Raw genomic sequence first — 25,289 nt, 5'->3', positions numbered from 1 at the left:
TCGTTTAACATTATTTCTGAATAAAGTACATTCTACTCAATTTTCTCCTACATATAAATTAATATTATCATAATAATCACATAATTTTATTATATTATTTAACTATAATATTATTATTATATTATGACCATTGTTAAAATTATTATTATTATTATATTATATAATTAAAAATATCTTTTTATCAAGCATCTTTTTATTCATTCTTTAAATTTCTATTTCTTCATAATTTTATTTTCTAAAAACTTAAACGTATTCAAAAATATTTAACTTACAATATACTAAATATAATAAATTATCTAATGCATATATATATACAAGATATTCAACGAACTATTATCAATTTTATAAGAAAATTAAAAAAAAAAGTTAAAGAAAATCGTTATAAAAAGAATATATATATACTTGTTCAATTGTTAAGATACCATTCCCGTTTCTTCATACTTGTTCAATTCACTTTTTTCTTACAACTTAAGTACATCCAAAATATCGATCTCGCAATATAATAAATCAAATGAATTAACCAACACATAATAGATATCAAACGAATCATATTTAATTTCAAAAGAATATTTTAAAAAACATAACTTATAAAAGAGTATTATACATAAAAATTGGGTAAAAGTAGCCCTTCCACAATGTGATTCACCATTAATTACAAACAGTAATTTTAACAGAGGTCGAGTTAATAAAACTCATACAAGTTTAAGTACTGCACCAAATTTATATAATTAAAAGAATATTATGTTAAAAAAAAAAGATATAGATATAATCTATTTTTTTTTCTTTTTTTTTTTCAGAGATACCAGGAAGATGGCGGAGGCATTGTCCAAACGGACCAATAATGTCAGGTCCTGGTTGCAACCTGGTTGATGATGGAACCTCCGACGAAAACGGAAACGCGGTTGCAAGCGGGAAATGCGTTTGCGGACCATCCGTGCCATGGTGTCCGGGTGAACCACGACCATATGACTACAGGACCCGACACGAGTGCAAGCTCAATTTGGCTGCGAAAATTGCCTACGGTAGGGAACACATAAATATCGTACAAAAAAAAACCTATCCGTCGAATCGACTCACCTTGATTGCCTTCCTTGTTTCTATCAACGCTTTTACAACATTTATGTCATAAATGAATAGGTTCACTCTTTTTTCGATCGAAATAGAACGTTCTTTTATTAGTTTGTTTTTTTTTTTTAGCACACTAGTTGGGGGTGGGCGGGCCGGGGGAGGGAGGAGGTTGGTGCGCTGCGAGAAGAGAAGGAAAAAATTTAATTTTAACGTTTGATTCGATTTTTTTCGGCTGTTCATTTTATTTTATTTTCCTTTTTTACCCCCCTTCCCCCTTTCCTTTTTACCTGTCATTTAGTTTTCATTGAAGAGAGAAAATTATTTAATTTTTTCTTTTTGTTTACTCTTAGGCGTGCTACGTTTATTAGTTAAATGTATTTATTTATAATTGCGAGTATTTTTTTGCGACGTATGGTTTAAAGAAAAATCTAGTATTCGCGTTTAATATTAAAATGTATTTATTTCTATCCTTTCAAAGTTGATATTTCATTAATTTTTATTGGCTAATCAACGTAATCGAGATTGATATGAGCTTACTGGTTAATTATAAGTATAAAGAGAATGATTGAATATGTGATTTTTCTGATCGGATAATATGAATATCTGATTTCTTTGTCAATAATCGTTAGTTTGTTTGATAAAAAGCAGATAAATGAAAGAGAGGTGTCTGTCTCTTTAAAAGGTCTTTCCTGAAATACTTTCTATTTGAACGAAAAGATAACAGTTTTAAAAGGCTTTTGATTTTACTGAGGAACACGCAAACGAAAAATTGATTGAGATGAGGATAACGTTGATTAATGAGAGGTATCTGGGAAAAGTTATGTGCCACTTATCTAAAGTTTAAAGTCTAAATTTTATTATTGGTTATATCTTTTTTTTCATTTTTTATTAGCTATTGTAATAAATGTCAGAATAGCGAAATTTGTATTATAAAATATAAAATAACGTAAGAATTAGGAATATTTCGATAAAAGTTTTGACCCATAGCTTTATATATTGATTGTAAAATTTCTAATTCACCTCGTTAGTATTTATATATACTTTTATATTCACTGAAAATCACAATAATTCTATAGAGAATTCCTGATAATTAATAAGTTAATTAATAAATCATGATGCTCAATTTTACATTGATTTTCAATACGAATCTATATCCATCCTGTTTATATTTTTATTCATTGAAAATCATTATAATTCTTGAATCATTGATAATTAATAATTTAATTAATAAATTATGATACTCAGTTATATAGATTGATTTTCAAAATACGAATATTCCTGCTTATAATATTTTTATTTATTGAAAATCACTCTGTGAGAGAGTCTTTAACTCTTGATAATTACTTTATCGATCGATGTAACTTTATATATGTCGCATGGTGGCTGTTTTAAATATCATTTTCCTATTATTCCTCTGTTCACGTTCTTTTTCTATCAGACTGTGGTAGACCAACACAATAAGGACAAAGGAACAAAGATTAAATAGACATCTAGGACGAGGATATGAGAAAATATGACAAAATAGTGGATTAAACGTTTATTAATGAAAAGAAAATATAAATAGCAATGAGGGAAAGAAAAAAAAAAGGAAACTTGAATGACGGGAAGGACGAGGATATGTGTCGGCATATATATTAATGAGAAAAAGAAGTACATGTATAGATAAAACATGACTTACATACGGCACATCGTATGGGGTCCTTTGCTGTTCGCATTCTATATTCATTTTTTATTTTCTTTTATAATTTTAAATAGGATAAAAATTCAAAGGACCAACTTGTCGACTTTCTGTAGAAACTTTATATTTTTATATTGGGCATCGGGTTATTTTCGGATAACAAAATTCTCCGAAGAGATTTAATTATGAGTTTTATTGTTAGACGGAATCGTTTTATTTAATAAATCGAAACTTTGTTGTTTTGCTCGTTAAAAGAATTCGTTATTGGAGATGTATATTTATAATAGTTATTCATGGAAATATTCAAATGTTTTCGATTATTGGTGCTGTTAATTGTAACAGTGGATTTAGCAAGTCAACAAATTTGTAAACATCGATTTTATGAATAATATTTTTTATATTATAACAATTGAACGTGAATTTATTTTTGCACAATTTATTACTTCTAACACGATTTCAAAATCATTCTCTGCTAATAACTGTTTGTTTCGTTGCAACACATTTGATTTAACATTTTATTTGTTTATATATTTTCGCAGTATTTTAATTGGAACTATTATCAAATTTGCGATTAATAATTTACTAAATGTTATTTCTAGTATTTTTAATTTCAACTTTTGCATTCTTTCTTTTTTGCCATATGTATTTTATATATGCGTTATTAATTTTATTTTAGTTAATAATTGAAATATAAATGAATTTGATTTTAAATTTATTATAGATAATATGTATTTTATGTGTGTCATTTACCGATCAATTTTAAATTCTACAAAACATAGAAATTTTTTAAGACATTAAACACGGATTAATTATACATAAAAAATTTAGATTAAATTAAACACGAATTACGTGATATCTTATTTTTTTCAAAAATGAACTTACACTTACTTTCAAAATAAACGGTCCATATACGGAGTGTCCCAAATAAATCTAGTCACAATTTTTCAAGTATTTATTTACATTTTAAGCAACCCAATTAACAGCTCGCTTCTAGTAGGTTCTGCAAGTGCATCATTCAATTATTTATCAGTGCAAGAGGATAATTGTCTTCTAATACAATCAACAACGTTTTAAAAATAAACATTAAACGTCTAAATGTTTCTTAGCCGAAAATTGTTCAATCAAAATCGATTGAAGATAATAGAAATTTATTTAGAAAATTTTCTATTAATTTTCTAACGTTTAGAAATGAAGAAGCTACGAGTGTGCGTTTATAATAATCAGAGTTTCAATACAAGTTGTTGTTGTTGATAAAGTTGATCGAGTGTATCTAACTTTTAGTTTAATACAAACAGCTTCTAACAACCTCTCTTCTACTCTATAGTTTATTAAACGAATTCGTTCTCTGGTAAGGACAGGTTGACAGGTTCAACGTTAGAATCCTTCCTCCGGTTCGCTAACTTTGTTAATAATGTGCCAATTTTTACATAAATCGAGATTATCGGGAAATGCTTAAGCGTTTTCATACAAAGTAATATTTATATTTGTTATCGTTGGAATGTAATAAATATAAAAAAAAACAGAACATTGTCATCATCTCGATTGGATCATTAATTTCAAATAATATCGTTAAAAGTAAACTTAAAATTATCATTACCACCGACTTTAGCGTGTTTTCAAATGTTAAGCAACACGTTGAAAGAAGTTGTAAAAATATGAAAAAAGATAAATCTTTTTTCAAAAAGGTCTGCAAAAGACTTAGGAGTACACACACACAACTCTTTCTGAACTTATTCTTACAATTAGATAATTTAGCTATCTATTTAACTTCGCAAAGGAACAATCTGTTCATACCTTGTTTCATTCTTTTACCGTTAAAGTACGTATGCGATCTAAGTTTTCTCTCCAACGAATCGAATTTAACTTTCCTCAGGATGGCAAGGGGTAACTACTTTTGTTACTCTCACTCTTTCTCTCTCTCTCTCTTTTTCTGTCTTTTTTTCAGCAACAACCTAGTAACGACACGAACATCCAAGTGTTTTTGAATGGACTTTTTCAAGTTGTTCTACGAAGAAAGAACGAGTTAACTACCGATCCTGAATAGTTGTTCTGTTTCTAGTATGGAAAAGTCCGATCATAATCGTCTGCCAACTTGAAAGGACAATCTTGAAAATAGTCAAGACAAAATAGCTTTGAAAATGACCATTTCTTCTTTGTCAACGTGATAAAGTTTATAATAATAATAATAATGGAAAGTATAGTTTATGACATTATCAGAAACTTTTATTAATCGGTTTTTATTGTTGAATAAAACATTTATATATTGAGTGAGTCATTTAACAGTAAGAATAAATATGAAAATATTTCTTGTCTAAATAAAAATAATATTTTCTTGCTAGAAAATGTTTCAATTAAAATTAGACTGATAAAATAAGGTCGAGATCTTTTTCTCCTTCAGATAATAAATATTTTTTTCTAAAATATATGAAATTAAAATAAAATTATTTACTTTTATATTCTTCTTATTAATTTTCTTGTGAAATTTAATATATAATAACTCTCATAAAGTATACTAACTATATATAACTATATAAAATTACTATTTAATAAATCAAAAAACCATATATTTTAATATAGAATAAGATTTGAACCGATTGGATACCAAAGAAAATATCTTCTTTTATTTAGAAATGTATAATGTATATTTCATATGTTTTCAATGCATTTTTTATTAATTACAGGATCCGGTATTAAACACCATAGAAAGTAAAATAAAAGATCATTAAACTAACTTGACACGTTAAGTTATAAGTGATATATTTAATTTACACTTTTTATGATAGTAATATATAGTGATATTTATGTTAGTAAAAGCAGATATCTGGTGATGTTAGAAAAGTAGGAAAGCGTTTAAGGGTTTTTCCTTTTTTCATGAGAGATGAGGAAAGTCGAAAGCTAACGGAGAGTTGGTTTTGAGGGGGATAGGAAAACGTTTATGAAAGATTCGGGATACCCTTGGTGATCCTTCGAACCCTTCACAATTTCTTTGGGCTCGTTCGTTTATATATGAGAAAGGTTTTCCCTTCTTCACGGAATCCAATCAGTTCTTACTTTCATAGCATGGTGGAAGATCGTAATGTCGTATCCTCACGGAATTGCTGCCTCGGCAAGGCCCTAAGGAAAGCTTTGGGACCGATTGAGATGCATGCAGAATTTCCTATGATATCGTGAATAATTTTTTCCAATACTTCTACGAGACCTTTCTTTTTCAAAAAAAAAAAAAGAGGGAAAGTAAGAAAATAGAAAGTGAGAAGTTTGCAAGTTTTTCGATGAAATAACAACGAGATGTGATAACCAGTTTTTTTTCCGATGTCTCTTGTTAATTTTAAATGAAATTTTATGTGATTCTTGGAGTTTTTTTTTTCTTTAAAAGATCATAATAATAAATTGTCAATAATAATCTTGAAATTTGCTTAGAGGTAACAAGATATAAATAATATATGATAAACAAAATATTATATAAAATATAAATATATATATATATTTATCTGTGTGTCTCTGAAAATATATATAGTATTCTTATTAAAAAAATTTAATCATAAATGTAGAATTAGTGTAATTTTTATTTTATTGACAAGATGTTTCTTTAATACGAAAGATGAACGTGCTTGGATAGGACAGTTAATAGGAAGTTAAGACTGATTCGAAGTCGAATTATGTCAACGTTTGATATCTTTTTGATGATCTAATTATATGATAGGACGCTTGGGAGTGTACAAATTACGGATCCCAAGATGATCAAATAAGGATATTGAACGTTCCACACAGGTATACTATGTAACTCGTAATATAACTTCCTGGCCAATAACTTAATAATTAGGTCATTGCGCTAACGCGCTTTATTGATCGTTAGATTTGAATTAAGTTTATTCGGGCTCAACTATCTTATACATATAGAGAGTATACTGTAACAGATAAGATATCTTTTTATTTTTGGATCTCTTATTTGTCGGATATTTATTTCATCAAAAAATTCTTCTATAAATTTCTCATCTACAACATACAGGAGATCGGGGTTAATGAATTATTTATAAAATTAATACGAACGAAAATCTAATTCTTATTTTGAGTCTCACGTATAATATATAAATTCTATCATAACGAAATACGTATCTTTCGGTACAATTTCGATCTTGAATATATAATACAATAATTTTGATCTTTAATACATAATTTTGTTCAAATATTTTATATGAAACATTATTAATAACGTATTTCATATATATAATAACATTTGAACGATTGGAAATTTTATATATTTTAAAAGAACAAAATTAAAAAATGATAAAACACGGGACTTGTTTTATATCTGCAAGTATGTATATATAATGAAATATTCCGAATGAAATATTTTATTTGAAATATTTAAACGTTGGAAACGAGAATGAGAGTTGGTATTGTGAAAAATGCGACAGAAAGATTTTACAATATTAAGCCCTTAAAACTGGGACTAAAACTTTTGTTGAATGATCGTTGATGTCACGTTATTAGCCACTCTCGTCACGAGATGTGGTTAAAGTGTCAGGGTACGTTGATTGTAACGAAGAGTTGCATGAACGCGTACGTTAATATATATATACCTAGACGAGTACAGAGAGAAACGCGCGCAAATATTAACAGCAAATACAATATATATATATATATATATGTGTGTGTGTGTTACGTAGCCTAGCAAGGAACGAGAGATAGAAGATTATGTGGAGTATCCTACGGCAGGTACTTTCGGATATCCCGATATTTATTTAGGATTCAAGTTGATGGCGCATAAAATTTACTCTCTGTATTAACCATCCAATTCATTCTTTGATATTTGTATAATAAAAATATCTTTACGTAGATGACGTTTATGTTAAATTAATTGCATCGAAAATTTATTTTTCTTTTTGTTTTAATGTTTTTATGTCAAAACGTAAAGTTTCTTAATTTTTATGGGAATTGGGATTGGGGGGAGAGGTAATTTATATCATTTTTATTTCTTCTCGAAAAATCGGAGAAATATAAAATCGATCGTACATGAATATTAGTATGTTTTGTTAATTTATTATTTTATATTTTCGCAACATCATTTATATGCAAAAATACAAAGTAGGATATATCGGGATAATTAGAATAAGTTTGTCACTTTTATATTTTTTTCATTTTCATTTGCTAAAATGTACTTTGGCACTGTTATTTATATTATACGTATCGTGAATTAACGTTTGGGAAAATACATAGAAAATAAATGAAAATATGTTTATTTGACGAAATCAGAATCATCTCTGTGCAATATTCTGGATATGATTTTTAATAAATACCCCTTAATTACTTAAAATATGTTAATTCAGTAATGAAGAGTTATAATTTAATTATAATTTAGTTGTTTCATATATAAGTATAATTCTATACATATATATATATATTATAAATAAATGAAAGATAATGTTACATTCAATTAATGTTTTATACAAAAATAATTATTCGTTAAATTGATAAGAAATAAAAGATTATTAAATCTAAGGAATTTTATATCGCGCGCGCGTTATAGTGAACGAAGTAATAACTTTCTGAGAGTAATATCAAGAAGGTTGTTTTCTAATAGTGATAATCTTCATCTGTTTCAGACGACCTCCTTAATTCTGAGGATAGAGCGAACGTTGTAGTAGACGAGAACGAGAACGGTGAGTCACTTTCAGCCAATTTCCAAAGTTTCACTGCTGTGGAGTTTTAATTGAGTGTATTTAGTATTCATTGGCGATTGAGTTTAAGGGATTAGGAAGGAAAATTACGCGAATATTCTTGCCAACCACTAACGAACTATGCCTGGACCACTGAACTATCCCTTATTCCTTCTTTTTCTCTCTCCCTCTCTCTCTGTCTCTCTCTATCTTTTTTTCTTTTCCTTCTTTTCTTACGCGTTCTTTCTCGTGCACCAACAACGATAACCGATAAGACCCTCTCTTATAATCTGTTCACTATTATAAAAGAACTCCCTTACAGTTCCTTTTTTTCCTTTAACTAGACTATTTTACAGAAAACCTTTCTATGCCTTTTACCTTCTTAAAGAATTCAATAAAGGTATCGCCGCCGATTGTCGTGACCATTCAAGCAGAATTCTATGATAGCACAATTTTTATAATATATCAGTATGTATTTGTATATATATATATATAGGTAAATATAATGTTGGAGTCATTTAAAGTTTCTATTCTAGAAGTATATATTTTTTCTCAATATCATGAAACAGAGAACGCATTTAAGGATAACATTTTTTCGTTAAATAAAAGAAATTTTTATTTCTAAGATACTTTTCTTATTTAATATATTTTTGTATTTATCCATTTTTCTCAAACGAATAAGAATATTTCAAATAACAATGTGTGAGTTTATTTTTGGTATATTGCAAATCGATTTTGTTTTTGTTTTTTCTCATAAATAATAATAATCGTTTATTTTCGTTAAGAGATAATATATCAAATAATTGCACAAAATTGTGTCCCAGTTTATCTTCATTTTCAAAGTTAGAAAGCTTTAGACGTAGTCAAATTCTTTTGTTAACTAATTTTCTTCCTTTCAATTGTGTCCTAAGAGAATTGGAGCTTTGTAACGTGTTCTGTGTGTCGTGGCACACTCCCTTAAGGACTTACTTCTAATAAGGTACGAAATGTTTTCTCGCGAAATATAAACTCTTGGGTAATTTTACGAGAAAATACATGTACGAGAATAAGAGGCTAGGAGGTGTATACTTTGGCATTAGGAGATCATTATTCACAAAGTAGCTCGTATATCCTTGGTTTCGTTGATATATCCCATGCCCATGTGTCTGAATAATTTTGATATTTCAAGACATCGGTAAAAACTGAAAGAATCTACCCATCCAATAATATATTTCATCAACATTTTTCTATATTGTATAATATATTTTATTTATTATTATTTACGATTGTTCTTAAATACTATAAAATGTATCATTTATATTTATCTTTTCTCCAATTTACCGAAAAGTTTGCAAACCATCAAAACGAAAGAATGAGAATGATAAAAGGGAAAGAGAAAGAGAAAGAGAAAGGAGAGAATTGAATTTTCAAGCGGCTTATTCGTAGGATCTTCTTAGAAAAGTGTAGTTCCCTCGAGTCGAGTATTATATTTTTCCTATTTTCTTATCCCACGACGATACAACAAGTTTCACTTTATTTCTTTACGAGTGATACTTTCTCTCAACGTTTCTATTCTTTCGATACATGAGGAAAGTATTTACGATAAGAAGGAAGTACCGTGAAACGCGACCAGTAAGAAAGATTACAGTCTTTGAAGTAAAGAGACGTTACTTCTTAAAGCATTCTTTCGTTTTCTCTTTCTTTATCATTTTTTTCTTTTTGCCTATTCACTTCATGTCATTTCCTTTTTTTTTCTAATTTTTTTTTATCCACGTTTACCTCTGTCGCTCGTTAAGATAATATATAAAAAGAGGTTAAATCAAACATGGTAACTTCTTATCTTTTCTTTACAACGTTTGCCTATCTTCAGTTTTTGTCTTTTTACAAAAGGGTTTCTCTTAATACAAGTTACTTCATGTCTTTACCAAGTTGAATTTAATTTCCAGTCTTTTGGTTTATCTTTCTTTCTTTCTTTCTTTCTTTCTTTGCATTTTTGTTAAGATTTTCTTTTATCATTTATAGGATCGTTTTTTAAATTATTATACGTGTACCATTATAATTGTACATTACGTTATTTTTGTTGATACAATTTTTATAGAAAATATTTCAATAAATATTCAGACAAATTTTTATTTTAATATTTCAACGAGTTTTTTTTTTATTTACACGAATATCATTAAATAATATAAATTTATAACGTTATATATATATTCCTACATTTCATTAATTATTTAACACACATTATTTAACAAAGAAAACTAAATTTGAGATTTTGTATTGTTAATCTTTAAGATAATTAAACTACGTTCAATTTTTGGTTTTACCAAATGATATTTAAAAAAATGTTGAAGTTATACAATGCGATACTCTAGTACGATAATCAGGAAGGTTCCTTTTTTGATATTATTATAAAAAAAGAAATAATAATGTACGCGTGTTTAAATGCGAGATCATGTAAAAAAGAATCTTAAAGAATCATATACACGTTTATTAAATGGGAAGTCTGTAAAAGTGCCCAATGGAAAAGCAAGGCTTTTGTTGTACGCTTGAGTTCGTAGAAACGAGCGAAAAGTAATTAAATAGTTCTGTGTTACCGAGATATGAAGATAAAGTAATTTAATTTGGCAACGAAGCAAGCTTTCTCCTATCCCCATTCCTTTCTCTCTCTCTCTCTTTCTTTCTATCTATTTGTCTGTTGCTCTTTATCTGTCTTTTACATATTCCCTACCACTCATTCCCTTAGCGATCTCCCATTTTGTAAAACAAGTGATAAGAAGTTCGTACTCCCTTCGGTAAATTCGCTCGGTTCTTTCACAGGTCGTCGTCTAACAAGCAAGTAGAAAATGTAACAAAGACTTTTTACAAGAAAAAAAACTTGACGACAATAGTCGACAATGATGTAATCGAATTTAATTAGAAATAATTTGAAGAAAGAAAAAATCGGATCTTTTTATTTTTTTATTTATTTTATTTTTTTTTTCTATTTGGGATAGGGAGGGAGGAGAGGAGAGGAGAGGTAAAGGATGAGGAAGAAGAGTAGGAGGAAAAGAAAAGAGAATACCGAGAGAAGATGTAATTCCTCGTAAGATACACTTTTGTGCGGAGAAAACGTCCGAGTCGTTTTCGAAACTTCACTTCCGTAGTACGAGAACTTCGAGCAACTTGGAATAATTAATTGTAAGAGGTAATGCAGCATCAGGAATTCATTTCCTGATTCTACGACTTTTTATGTTCCTTTTGGTGGTATAAAACTGGAACTGTTAAAGAAGTAACTTCTTCTATTGATTTTCACTTTATAATATATCTTTTATGCTAAATAATCTTTTATTTATCAGTTCAAATGAATATTTTTCTTCTGTGATATATTATATATATTTAATATGAAAAATATTCGTACGAATATGTCTATGCTATTTTTTTTTCCTTTTTTTTATTTTACAGAAATCGTTTCATTACAAATAATTAGTTTTTCAAATATGGATAGATAATAATGTTTTTAATTCCTTAAGTACTATTTATTAAAGATAACCGATTCCTTGAATTTTTCTAATAATCAGGAATAAACATTATTAATACGATTTAAAAAAATATTAAAATATATTAGTCTCATTTATATAGTTTCCTTTTATTTTTTATTAATAATTGCAATTATTACTTTTAACACAATTTTTGATTTCACTTGACTTCTTTAAATTTTACTAAACTACATGAACTCTGTTCGATATTTTTCGGTTAAATACAACCTTTTTTAGTCGACACTAAAAGAATAAACATTTTTTCTAAGATAAAAAAAAGGATTTTTTTAAAAATAAATATGTACTAACGTTTGTATTATAAAACGACACATCGATTAATAATAATGTAACTTTTTTTTTTTCTCTACAGATCACAGACAGTAACGAGTAACAAATCTTGCTTACTCGTTTCATGCTGAGTCGTCTTTGCTCAATTTTTCATTCAAGTAATTTGACGTTTAGACGTATTAAATAAATATATCAGCGTGTATCACTGGTTGTATACAAAACCTGAATAGAAAGTTTAATGTATAGCAATCAGTGGTACACGTGGCACAGAACGTGTTAAATAAATTCAACAAATGGTAGGTTACAATAGAACCCGATGTTGAAATAATCTCTGGATTGGCATGGTTTGGAGAGAATATCTACCGTTAAGAACGTTATTATCATTTAAGCATATGTTTCTCTAGTTGTATCTCATGCCGATACGATTGTGCCTTCTTTCGCAAAACAATGAGCACAAACTCGCTTTAAAACTTAATCCCAAAAGCTGGATTTAAGCTTCGCACGTGGGGGTACTATGTTACTCCACCCCCTTATGGTACAAATAATCATCCTGTTGCTCCTATTTCAGCAAATATTATTTCGACAATGACTTTTATTTACCCCCGTACGCGCGTGTATTTCAACAATTGGATTATTCTAGCAAATGTTATTCATTTATTTAAGTTGAATAATCAAGCATCAACATATATGTATGTATTTTACGCAAATTTCTCAAACATGGAGTCCACTGGTGATTGTGATAAGCTCTCGCTTGCTTGCTTACTTGCTTGCTTACTTGCTTGCTGTTTTCGCTAAATACAATAACGAATCTCACCTCTCGCTCGTTTATAGAAATATAAAGAGTGCTTATACACTTCGCTTACTTTACTTCTCGTTGGGTTTGTGGTAATATAAAGGGTAGTTGTACTTAGCTTGCTTTATCGGTTCTTAATCGGTAGAATAGAATAAATATCTTTGCTAATGGGCCCACCAGGGCATACGTAGTGGGGGTACGAATGGTGGGGAACGTGAAAATTAGTGTTTCGAAATTTCCTACAATAAGGCGTGTACTTCTGCAAGACTATGGTGTGTACTTCGAATATTAGGTGTTAAGAGTCTACGATTGTTTCCAATCATACAATGTACCATGGGTTACTTTATTAAGAAACAAGAAAAAAAAAACAAAAATTAATATTCTTTTATTGATTATTATTATTGATTATTATTTTATTAATTATTAAATATTAATCTCTACATATATAAAAATCTAACAAAATAAAGCCGAAAGAAATTTGTTGATTTCTGTAGATAAATTTTTACGTTTAAATGAATGAATGAAAAAAAAAATATTACTCAGAAAATAAAATCCAAATATATTCAGTACAAGTTAGAGATAATATTAAAAACTATATTTCGTTATTAAATAATTCAGTATTCAAAAATTTGTTAGATCTGATACTTGTGGAATTGTTAATTTATGTGTCAATTGAATGAAACATTAGGCAGGGATGTTTCAAAGTTTTCACAGAATGAAGAAAAACTAACCAAAGATGAAAATTCTAGATTGCCCTTTCTCTGACCAGTCAGAGTTTTCGAGTAGTACGTGTAAAAGAGAGAAAGAAGAGAGTGAGAGTAGTACGAGAAACGGCCTTCGAGCTTTTACGATCTCAGTAAACCGCTTAGAACTTTTTCCGACTGATAACTCTGCTTTAACTCTTTTTCCACCGTCAAAAAGCTTTTCTTTTTTCCACTTGAAACGTTCCCGTATTATCCAAAGTTGTTTCTACAAGGGGAATCGGCTATAATAAACGCGTCCTTTTCTAACCTCGCGTGTTCTTCTTATATCACGTTATATACCATTATACGTCATCGACACGCGAGAGAACATTTTTTTTTGTTCCTTTTTTTTTAAACTGATCGGTCATGTAGGAGTAGGTGAAAGAATAAAGAAAAAAAAAATGGGTTTTCTTTATATACCCATATCTATATAAAGTGTTCGCGTTATTATTGCATGTAACGTTTCTTTTCTCATAATATAGAATATAGATGTGTATGAAGAAATTTAAAATAAAAATACTTATTCTTTATTTGTGTTTTTTATTTATTTATTATCTATGCACGATATAGTCTCAATCGATTTTAAAAACTTCTAATATATTACATAATATAGAAATGAAAGTTACTTGTGTAAGTATATTTTTATCATACTGTGTAGAAATTTTTAATATGAATTTAAGATATTGTTAATTATGACAGTCAATTAAATAGAAAAATCGAAACTTTATCCCCTTTTATTATTATCGACACAATTTAAAATCCCTGAACATTACGTTGGTTTTTCAAAATTTTATCGTTCTTTACCGTAATGTTACATTTTTTTCTCTAAATAATTAGTATTGTACAATTATCGTAAAGTTTGACAATAAATTATATACGTTTACTTAGAATAATGAATGATTTATCGTATTAATAATAATATTAATAATAATAATAACCAGAGTGATTTTAAAAAACAAAGGAAAAAATGAAGTGAAGAAATTAATCAAAATAGTGTAGTGAATAATTTTTGGGAGTTACTGTACCTTGATATAGGAAGTATACATACGTTGCACAGATAAAACAGATAGCTTGTATCGGGTTCGATGTGATGATCCTTTTCGTTGCAGAAAACGTGCAGATAGGGATAGCACGAAAGCGAGCACGATGGTAAGGAATAAGAGAAAGAAGGTGGAAAAGACGGGGGTGGCGAGTTTAGAAACGTTCGGAGTCACAATATAGCGAGAGAGAAAATTGTGTCATGATATTTCGCGACAAAAACTTGCCGCGTCGGCTTTTGATACGTTTTCTGAATTTTTCTCTCTTACGATATACCGGACTCACACATTTCGTTTTATATTTCGAAAAAAGAAAGTTAGGAAAAATATTATTATACTATGATTTCATGCGAATAAAATTATCGAAGGATTTTTGTTTTTTAATCTTATCTGTTTTTTTTTTGTTTTCTTACATTGTTTTAATCGTTGAGATAAAATTGTTCGGTTTTTGATTTACGTAATACTTTTTATACATGATTTTAATTTGTGCAATTAAAGAATTAATTTTTAGAAGAATATATTTTATGTAGTGTATCTTTATGGGAAGTTAAGTGTAATAACGCTTATTTATTTATTATTTAAATTCATGAATATATTTATATATACATATATTTAAAGATCTTTAAGATTTTAAGATTTTGCTCCTTTATAAAAATGTATTTTAAAGTGCTGCATATAAATAATGTAACATTGAAATATTTCTTATATTTCGCTACAAAATAAATTGTGTAAAAGACATTTACATTTAGAAATAAATTTGTTAAGTAATAAAAAATAAAGTAAAATATATCCTTTTATAAAATTGTATTATTTTTCAATCACTTTGCTTTAAAAATCTTCATCATTGAAGATAAAATCAGGATAGAGGTTTCCTTGATTTGAAGAAAATCGAATTTTCGAGAGACGATATAAAGAAAATTGTATCTAAGTTCTAAGATGAAATTGGTTCTAAAAACGATACATTGAATAAAAAATACAAAATTATTAAATAACTATAAATTGTAATCTTTCTTATATAAAAAAATATTCATTGTATTGTATGTGTTAAACTGATAAAAAGATTGCATCGTAAACATGTGTAATTACTTAAAAAAAATGAATATTGACATTTCAATGACCTTCAGTTAGTACTTTTATACGTAGAATAATAAAAAAGTAATCGATTAGTTAAAATAAATTTTCCTTCATCTATTTTTTTTTCTATTCTTTCTTAAAAAAGAGAAGTAACCCGTCCCAATTCTTAGAATCACCCCGTGTATGCTATTACTATTCTTCTAATAATCGTAAGTACAAAAATCTTTTCCTAAACTTCAAGCATTCGCAAACAAAATTTCTTAAAACTTTTAATTTACTATATTTACCATTTCGTAACTACACTTTTAAACTAAAATAATAATCCTTAAATTTTAATCTTTTATTATAAGTTTAATTTTCATTTTATATATACAAATTCTATCATATAAATCAACGTATATTAATACTTACATTGCTTTAATGAAAACATTTACGTTAACACGTTGATTGTCAAGAAAAAGCAAGTATGGCAGTTTGTGCCAAAAAGTTTTCTTTAAAGTAAACAACAAAACTTCATTAAATTTAATTATTGTTAGTTTTACAAATAAGTTTTACAGTAGAATTTATAATACTTGAAAGAAAAATCAAATATTATCTTCGAACACATTTTCTTGCTGTACGAACTTTCTTGTAACAAAAATAACACTCAATTGAAAACGTATGATGTCAATTATGAAATATTTCATAGTAAAGTTATGTAATCCCAAAGGAAGTACTTATCAAACAAAATTGGTGTTAATTAGTATAAAAATCCAATAGATGATTGATGAATCCTTAAATAGACCGATTTATAATCTATTCGACTAAATATAAAAAAAAAAAACACTATACCGTAGATTTTCCGCCAATTAGGAAGTTGTCTCGAAATCGTGAAACTTTATCTGGAACGTTGGAAAGTAATCCTGGAAGTACGGTTGACCGCGTTGTTATCATCGTCCCTCGGGAAATTTACAGTTCTTAAAGGATTCAGAATGGTGTCCCAGAATAGACAAAGAGGGTGAAAGTGAAAGAAAAAGAAGGAGACAAAAAGAAATAAAGAGAGAGAGAGAGAGAGAGATGGACATTAAAGTGGTGTGAATCCTAACGAATTCATTCGTTAAAAACTTACTCCGTTTAAAAATGTGATGGTGTTAGTAGAAACATTTTTAGTAGTAAGGGTATTGCTTCTGTTGCTGGTTGACCTCGCTTCGCGCTAATAGCAATAAATGGAATTACTTGAAACAGGAATAAGCAAACTGGTTCCACTTCAAATCAGAGACATTCTACGTTTGCAAAATATAAACTGATTAATTGAGAATAAGAAAAGGAGCAAGTTCTAGTCTAACAGAAATGCTTTTATCAATTTGACGAGTTTTTCTACTTTAATAAATTTATCGCAAAAATGTGTATATATATTTTATATTATATTATATTACATGTAATTATTTATATTATAAAATAAGTCATACTTAATTAATTGTTTTAATTTTGTTTGACTTATGGTTAGTGTACTGTCATAATTATTATCGGCGTTCTTTTGAATAATGTGCTTGTAATATTTGAGAACAAAGATCAACGCATATATATATATTAATCAAATATTTTTTTAAATTTCATTTATTTTTTAACCGTATATACTTCAAATTTTTGTGGTTACCAAAGAACGTACGTCAGAAAAAAGGAGGGTAAATTTTTGTATTAAAAATTAAATGAAGTTATAATTGGTTTTTTTTTAAATTAAACGATACATGTACAACGATACATTTATATTTATTTTCATATATTTAATGATTTTTGTGTTTGAATCGATTGATAATAAATCTATTGGTAAATGTTAATTAATTTGGGTAATAAAATAAAATGAAAATAATGCATACATGTGTGTTAAATGTTAGTTATCGTGCTGCAATAAAACTTATATCATTTTTAAAAAACAATATTTTATAGTAAGCTATTTTAACGAACTCATAAGGATTAGTTATTAACAATATGAAAAGAAGTCATCCATATATAACTAAAACTAATTATAACTTCCTTATTTCCAAAATTGGATTTATAACGTTTAAAAAAAAAAAATCCGCTCGCGCGTATACATATTTTATCGGGAAAAGATGGAAAATTTTTGATTGAAATCGTTGAATATTTACGAAAAATATGGCGGTTAGGATCAGACGGACGGGGTCGACGTTAATGTTGAGATAGTTTTCGTTAAATAATTATACGTTCACGTTGCTTGACTTTAGTCTATCTATGCGAAGAAGAAAGAGACTTTGTTGGCAAACTTCTCAAGCGGAACTGGATTTCAAAGTGCTCGACTGTACGACACCGGCGTCATTAATTCTCGACGTAGAAGAGGAGGGTTCCAACAAACGCTTAACGTATTCTACTTGTAACGGTTATATTCGCTTTATCTCTTTCTCTCTTTAATGTTATCGGTTAGATCGTTCGTGAACATCACCGTTACGATAATATTAGCAATAAGTATTAAATTATTAGGTGCGTTTTACGTCGTAATAATTTCGTTAGTACGACGAAGCACTGAAACATAAATTTTCATTGTTCTGTTTATCAAATGTATCTTATTTATACGTAAACAAATATAAGACATATTTATATAGTATAACTATAATAATATGATAATTAAATGATTAGCGTGGCGTAATGAAAATTACGTATATGTATAATTATGTATAACACATACGCATAGATAAAACGTAGGTTTCTTTCTCTCTATATACATATATTATATATACATATTATACAGTAAATTTCAGGAGTATTCCTATCCCCATTGTCAATATTTATAAAAAAAAAAAAATTATAACGTTTAGATACAAGTACTCTTGTGAGACCAATTTTTTATTATATTAGAATATAATTATATTTGTCTAACAATAAAATGTTCTTCTTCAATAAAATGGCAATCAAGTTTTAATAATCTTGAAATAGGTTTCTTCGTTAAATTTTGAAACTTTTCGTTACAAGCAACTATTAATTATTTTTAATTTACAGTAGAATCTCGAGTACCAATGCTCCTGTGACTCACCATAAGTTTGTATATATATATATATACACGCAGGACAAAACTCGTTTGGATACTCTCAGTAAACTCTGGCAATAATTCTCAATTACGTAATTCCCGTAGATAACCGTTGAATGCATCTTTCAAAAATACTTTTAATCGACCACTAGTTCGAGGCCCTCCTCCCCTTCCCTACTCTTATACAATTCCATGCAATCTATTCTATTACTCGACATAAAAGCCGAGCTTTTTTCATTAAAACGTTGAAAAAGAAAGTTTTCGAATTGGTATGACCTCTTATAAGATGTTTTTCACCTTACCCTTTCCTTTCTTTTATTTTTCTTCCTTTATCTTTATTTCTCTTTCTCTTTCTCTATTATCTATCTTTTCAAATTGATTTAAATAAACAAAAAAAGTAAAAGAAATAAAAAATTAGGATAAAAATCGTACCGACGACTTCACAAACATAAATTCATTCACGAATGTTCGATATAAAACATTTCCAATGTGAATTCGTTGTAAGAACGAGGAATGTAAGGACAATAAGGTTTGATAGGAAAAAATAAAATAGGAAAGGAATAAAGGCAGGTGGGGGGGGGGAGGGGGTAAAGAGGAAGTGGACAGCAGTAGAGACTTGATATACGAGCTAGTCTGTGGCGTTTTTCTTTTCTCTCTTCGTTCTCGTTTCGCCATCGCAACGCACGTTTCACTAGTGTGTTTATTTCCCTAGACGGGTTGGAAGTTCCGTCGGATGCCATTACAATCTCAGGGTCACAGGGTAATTTGTCTCCGTTAATTCTGTGCTTCGGTCCCAACCTCGCACTCATTGCGGTTCGCGGATAAATTTCAATAAAAAAAATTCGCCGCAGATAGGTCCCCGTAAATCTCCACTCGTAACGGTTACTACCACCACCACCACTATACTATTGTTGTTTGTTGTTGTTACTGTTGCTGTGGTTGGCGCGTTTTATCGGTCAATTGAGATATCGAAAAATGTAAAATATTATTTTGCGAGAGGTTATATATATAATTTTGAAACATAATTATGAAAGTGGTTTGTAAGTGAAAATTACAAAAAAAAAAAGATGAGTTTATTAATTATTTCATACATCATATTATTTTAAACTAAATTAATTCAATGTAATTTTCACGATATTGTCAAAAATGAAACGTTAGATAGTGTGTTTGTTATTTCAATATTATATAGAATTTATATAATGTTTAAATGTAATCCTTTAAATATCTCGAAACAAGAGATATATGATTTAGACCACTTTCATAATTATGGACACATATATTAATTATTAGCAGAAATGTCTACAAATATAAAAAGATGTTTTATTTATTTTTAATTAATCATTTTCTACGTGAACTTTTTAAATTTGAATCTAGGACGACGTTTTGAGAAAACTTAGGAAGTGCGTCGAGAATAGAAAAAGTTTGAGAACAACCGGATTATATTATAAAAAAATAATATAAGAATTAAATCCAAGTTAGAAAATAACAGCACCTTATTTTTTTTATTTTTATTTTACTTGACATTAAACGAGAAAAATATATCCCGCATAAATTGTCTTGGATAGATCGAAGGAGAAAGGAGCAATCAATCGAAGTCTCTAAGAATTTTTTTTTTTTTCTTTTCGTCTCTTTTTATCTTTACAACTTTTCTTTTGTTTTTCCCTTCTTTTTTTCACTTACAGGAATATCCTCGAACGCGTTCGAGTTAGTTTCCGAAGCTCCTGGAACTCTTTCCGCGTATCTTCGAAACGTGTTCTAAGAGTCTCTGTCTCTCTTTTGATCGTTTTTTTCCCTTTATTCCATACCTTTTTCTTTCCACGAGTTGCCCGACACGTAGAACGAACAAATTTCTATTGTATATCGACAATCGCCCTAGCAAGCCGTACGTAGGAGACATAAATAACGAACGGAGAATCTCAAGGAACCTTGCAGTACCAATTCTAACCACCACTACCGTCATATTCACCACTACTATTCTATTCCTTCTTATATTCGAAAATTCAATTTTGATAACGCTCGACAGAAGCTCAGACTCCTTCCTCGACCCATTTATATTCCCCACCATTTTCCTTAACGTCCTTACTTCTTCCCCCTCCCTTCCTCCCCCCTCGCCCTTCCCTTCACTCTCTTTCTTTCTTTCTCTTTCACTCTATGTATTTTTATACCTTTTTTCATTTTTTTTCCTTTTTTCTCGTTTCCTCTCGCTCGCGTTTACAGTTACAGCTCGAACGAGCGTAATAATAGATCAAATTGCAATTTTACAACCTCGAATTTTCAACGTCACGTCCGATCCAACCTCGGTCGTTCGTTTTCGCGAGGAAAATCGCCGGATAAAGATTTACAATCACAGAAATATCGTTCTCCCGGTGGACACACTTTAGTGTAACCCATTGAGAAAGATATTATTTATCGTTTCTAACTTGTCCTCCATGAATCCTTTAAATAACATCGAAAATGTGAATTTCGTGAATATTTTTCATTTTACTTTTACTTTTACTTTTCTTTTCTTTTCTTCTTTTTTTTTTTCCTTTTTATCTTTTTATCTTTTTTTTCCTTGAAAATTTTTCCGTTAGCATCGATCGCACGTTTTCGACCCTTGCCAATGGTACCACAAAACTCATTAATCTTTGAATAACAAGACTATTTCTGATATTCCACGTTAGTTTTCTTCTCGATCATTAAGGCCACCTCGCAATCGGGTGATATTTAAGTGAGAAATGAGAAATCATTTTGTGGTTGAATAATTAAGAAATCCAAACAAAACTAGGAGATAATACGATAAATTTTTTATTAGAATATTTTATTAGAATATCAATGCTTTTAGCTAAAATTATATACAGAAATAGAAATAATTTACTTTTAATAGTCATCAAAAATAACTTAAATAAATTTAAATAATTATAATATATAAAAATAATTATATATATTGATGAAATATCAATTTTATACATTATTCGATTTTTATTTCTAAAATATATTGAGAATAAATTCATTAATATCTAACGAAAGCTATGAAAAGGAAACTAAAAAAAAAAAAAGGAAATAGAAATTGAAATTACAATATATAAACAAAAATTGAATTTTCCTATACTTTTCATATATGGTTATTGTTAAAATATTATATTAATTACTGTTAAATAAACTCAATGCGACTTAAATAAGCATTTTATTTGAATTTAAATATCGTGAATAATATTGAAAACATAATTATTTCATCACTTATATATTCAACTGTCACACTCACATATTCAGGAGACACTGATATTGATTAAATAAAAATGATATTAGTAAGTATTGGAAAGGATATTTCACAGGATATGATATTTTTGGAAATTATAATATAATTATAAAATTGTACGAAATAATAATTATTCGCTATCATGTTTGAACTGTCAAAATGACAAGACGTGTTTTCGAAAGGCCAAGAAAATCCTCTGTGTTATATATAAACTATACCTACATAAAAACTATGTACAAATGTATAATATATAATAACCGATATAGAAATCTCTTAAATATTAATTTACTTATATCAATCTTAAACAATGAAATAAAAGTGTAATAAGGATGAAACTAGCCAGAAGGGGTCAACTTCAAATTTGAACGGATCGTACGAATTCCACGAATAAATTTAATGTTCAGTTAACATTTGTCAAAAATATTCATGATAAATACATTGCTAAAAAACTAGTTATAACAAAGTTAAAATACAAATTGATAATCTGTCGTTTTTTTAAGATTTCATGTTTTGATTTTTATTATCTTTCTCTCTCTACATTTTTTAGTTTGTTTTCAGGAAATGTTTCTTTTTTTTTTATCACGTCACCTCGTTTAAATATAACCGATATAATTCCGTTTGCGTTCGATAGATTATCTCATTAAACATGGCGGCCGCGTATGGACGTTCGTTAAGAATTCAGAAGAGGCATTGTTATATCGTTCAACGAACTATGCGATCTTTCTCGTAATTTAATATTCTTCGACATAACGTTTTCTCTCTCCCTCTCTCTCTCTCTCCTTTTTCTCTTTCATTTTTTTTATTTTTTAAATTTTTATTCCATTTCCCGTTCCTATATAAAATATCCAGAACGTCGTCGTAGTTTTATTTTCGAAGTAGTATGCTTCGGTGAACGCGAGTGCATCTATCTTATCGCGTATACTTTATGTCTCGCGGACAAATTTTCTTTTTAAACGTTCGACCGAGCGCAAATTGAAAATACGCTAGTCTGCGTAAGGAAAATTTCAAAGTTATGACGTGAAGTTGCTTCTTACAATTATGTTTATTTAATCGATTTTCTTGAACATTATTAAAGACAACATTTTTTCCTAATTAAAATATGATTTTTTCTTTTTTTTTTTTTCTAATCTAATATAACGCGTGAAATTTGTAATATTGAAGAAAACTTTATACTCTCATCTTATATAGAAAATTCATATCAACTCAGTTTTTTTAATTCTTTTTTTTAGATGTTCGAAAAAAGAATTCATAAAACGAACGAATTTTTGTTTGACATAATTTTCTTTCATTTTATTATACATTGTTGAAAAAAAAAATGATTGAAAAATGCAATAACGTTTGTCTTAGCTTGGTAAATAAATTTCTGAGAAAAATTGAAGATAGAAATTTCTATATGTACATTGATAACGTATCAACTAACTTATTAGATTGATTCATAAATAAATGTATTTACAATATAAGTAGGAATATATTACAATAAAACGATATATATATAAAAGATTCATAAATAAGTAGGTATTGTTTTATTGTGATCATCAACTGTTAACTTATGAATCGATACAATCAATAAAATTTTTTGTAATAATAATAATTTCATAATTTCTATATCATTTAATATAATTACCGATCAGTTAACAAATAAATGTCACTTTATAATAATAAACACATAAATTATTGTATTTAATGATTTAATTATATGAAACAAACTTATATCATTAAGAAAGGATTCTGATTAAACGTATATATTTTTTATATAAAAGAAAATGTACCAATATGAATAAGTCGATGCACATTTCAGAGCGTTATGCACGGTTTCGCGTTTTAAACGTTGGTTAGATAGGAACATGATGTGTTAACCATTCCTCAGAAATTCAGAATGCACTGCGGTGAGTTTGCTTCCCTCCCTCTCTCTCTCTCTCTCTCTCTCTCTGTATTAAGAAAAAAGAAACAGTATGAAAGAAGAGAAAAGTGTATATAGTATATACTACTCTGCATTCATCCTCTTTTTTCTATTTGCTCTCGTGATAGACCCCTGTAAACATCGTAAAATATAAAATACGCAAGCACGAGCAGGGGTAGATCTTGTTGCAATTTTCATGAAGCATGCAAAGATCATGCGAACGTGTCTCGTTTCTCTTCTTTTCTCTTTCTCTCATCTTTTTTTTTCTTCTTCTTCAATTTTTTCTCAATAATTCAAACGACGTATTATTTCAACAGACTAATCAATCTTTCCATCTTGCATAGGTTATATTGTTATGATTCCTGAGATAATCCATTTTTGCATATGCAGAAAATTTTAATTGATTTAACACCTTGGCAAAATAATTCCCAAAAGACGAACGCGCTTACAATATTAACAAGTCAAACAGAATTTGTTCGAAGTAGTCAAGATAAGTCGATCGCAAATTTTTTTAGAATATTTAATGATTTCTTGTTAATTGGTACAACAGGAAGCGATAATCATGCTGCAAATGTTAATATCAGTAATCAATAAATTAAATCAATTTAAATCAATTAATTTTTAAGATGTATATCAAATATTACATATGGTTATATCACGCATATAATAACACGGTTAAAAAGAGCTTATTAAAAAAACATAATTAATTTTTTGTGAACCCTAATGATAAAAACACATTATTAAAATCTCAGAGACTCTCCGAGAGGCTTTTAGTATTCCGGGTCTTAACACTACGACTTACAATTAGTCCACTTATCGCTAAATTTGCCACTGATACGAGGAGAAAAAAAAGGAAGAAGATGATAAGGAAAATGAAGGTACACGAGACACGTTTGCGAAAATATCTAATCATTTTTCGGATTCTTACCGTCTCTTTATCTCAATTTCTCTCTTTCACTTTTACTCTTATCTAATGGATCTTCTTAGATTTCCATCTATCTTCATAACAAGTAAACCCGGGCGGCGCATGTGTTGAATTTTCATTGAAACTTTTTCTAAACGTGGCTAACCTGTCATTTAAGGGGACGGTAAGTAACGTAAACTCTCTTTCAACGTAATCACGCGTCGAGTGATTTAAACGAGATCAAGGCGATACGTTCAGAAAATTAAATTCGTATGAAAGGATAAATGAGCCTATGATCTCTATAGAGTACTGTAACCGACGACTCACCCTAGAAGCGGAAAATTAAACGCTAGTATGATTTTAGGTGAGCAATTTATATGTAAATGACACTGCACG

The 25,289-nt window shown here is 28.5% G+C and overlaps 1 protein-coding gene across 1 annotated transcript in view; it reads left to right on the top strand.

Annotated features, from left to right (window-relative positions):
* The first annotated feature begins 803 nt into the window (after positions 1–803).
* The window catches only part of LOC106786063 (cysteine-rich motor neuron 1 protein), a 264,734-nt gene continuing 240,248 nt past the window's right edge, over positions 804–25,289 (top strand). The window contains exons 1-2 of the mRNA XM_014747066.1: positions 804–1,022; positions 8,350–8,406. Coding sequence (XP_014602552.1) covers positions 842–1,022; positions 8,350–8,406 — 238 coding nt within the window. The 5' untranslated portion in view covers positions 804–841. The remainder of the gene's footprint in view (positions 1,023–8,349; positions 8,407–25,289) is intronic.

Source organism: Polistes canadensis, unplaced genomic scaffold (assembly GCF_001313835.1).
Source record: "Polistes canadensis isolate GaletaPanama2010 unplaced genomic scaffold, ASM131383v1 scaffold_64, whole genome shotgun sequence".
Lineage (NCBI taxonomy): Eukaryota > Metazoa > Arthropoda > Insecta > Hymenoptera > Vespidae > Polistes > Polistes canadensis.
Note: the sequence above shows the minus strand (reverse complement) of the source record. Positions and strands in the feature narration are given on the sequence as shown.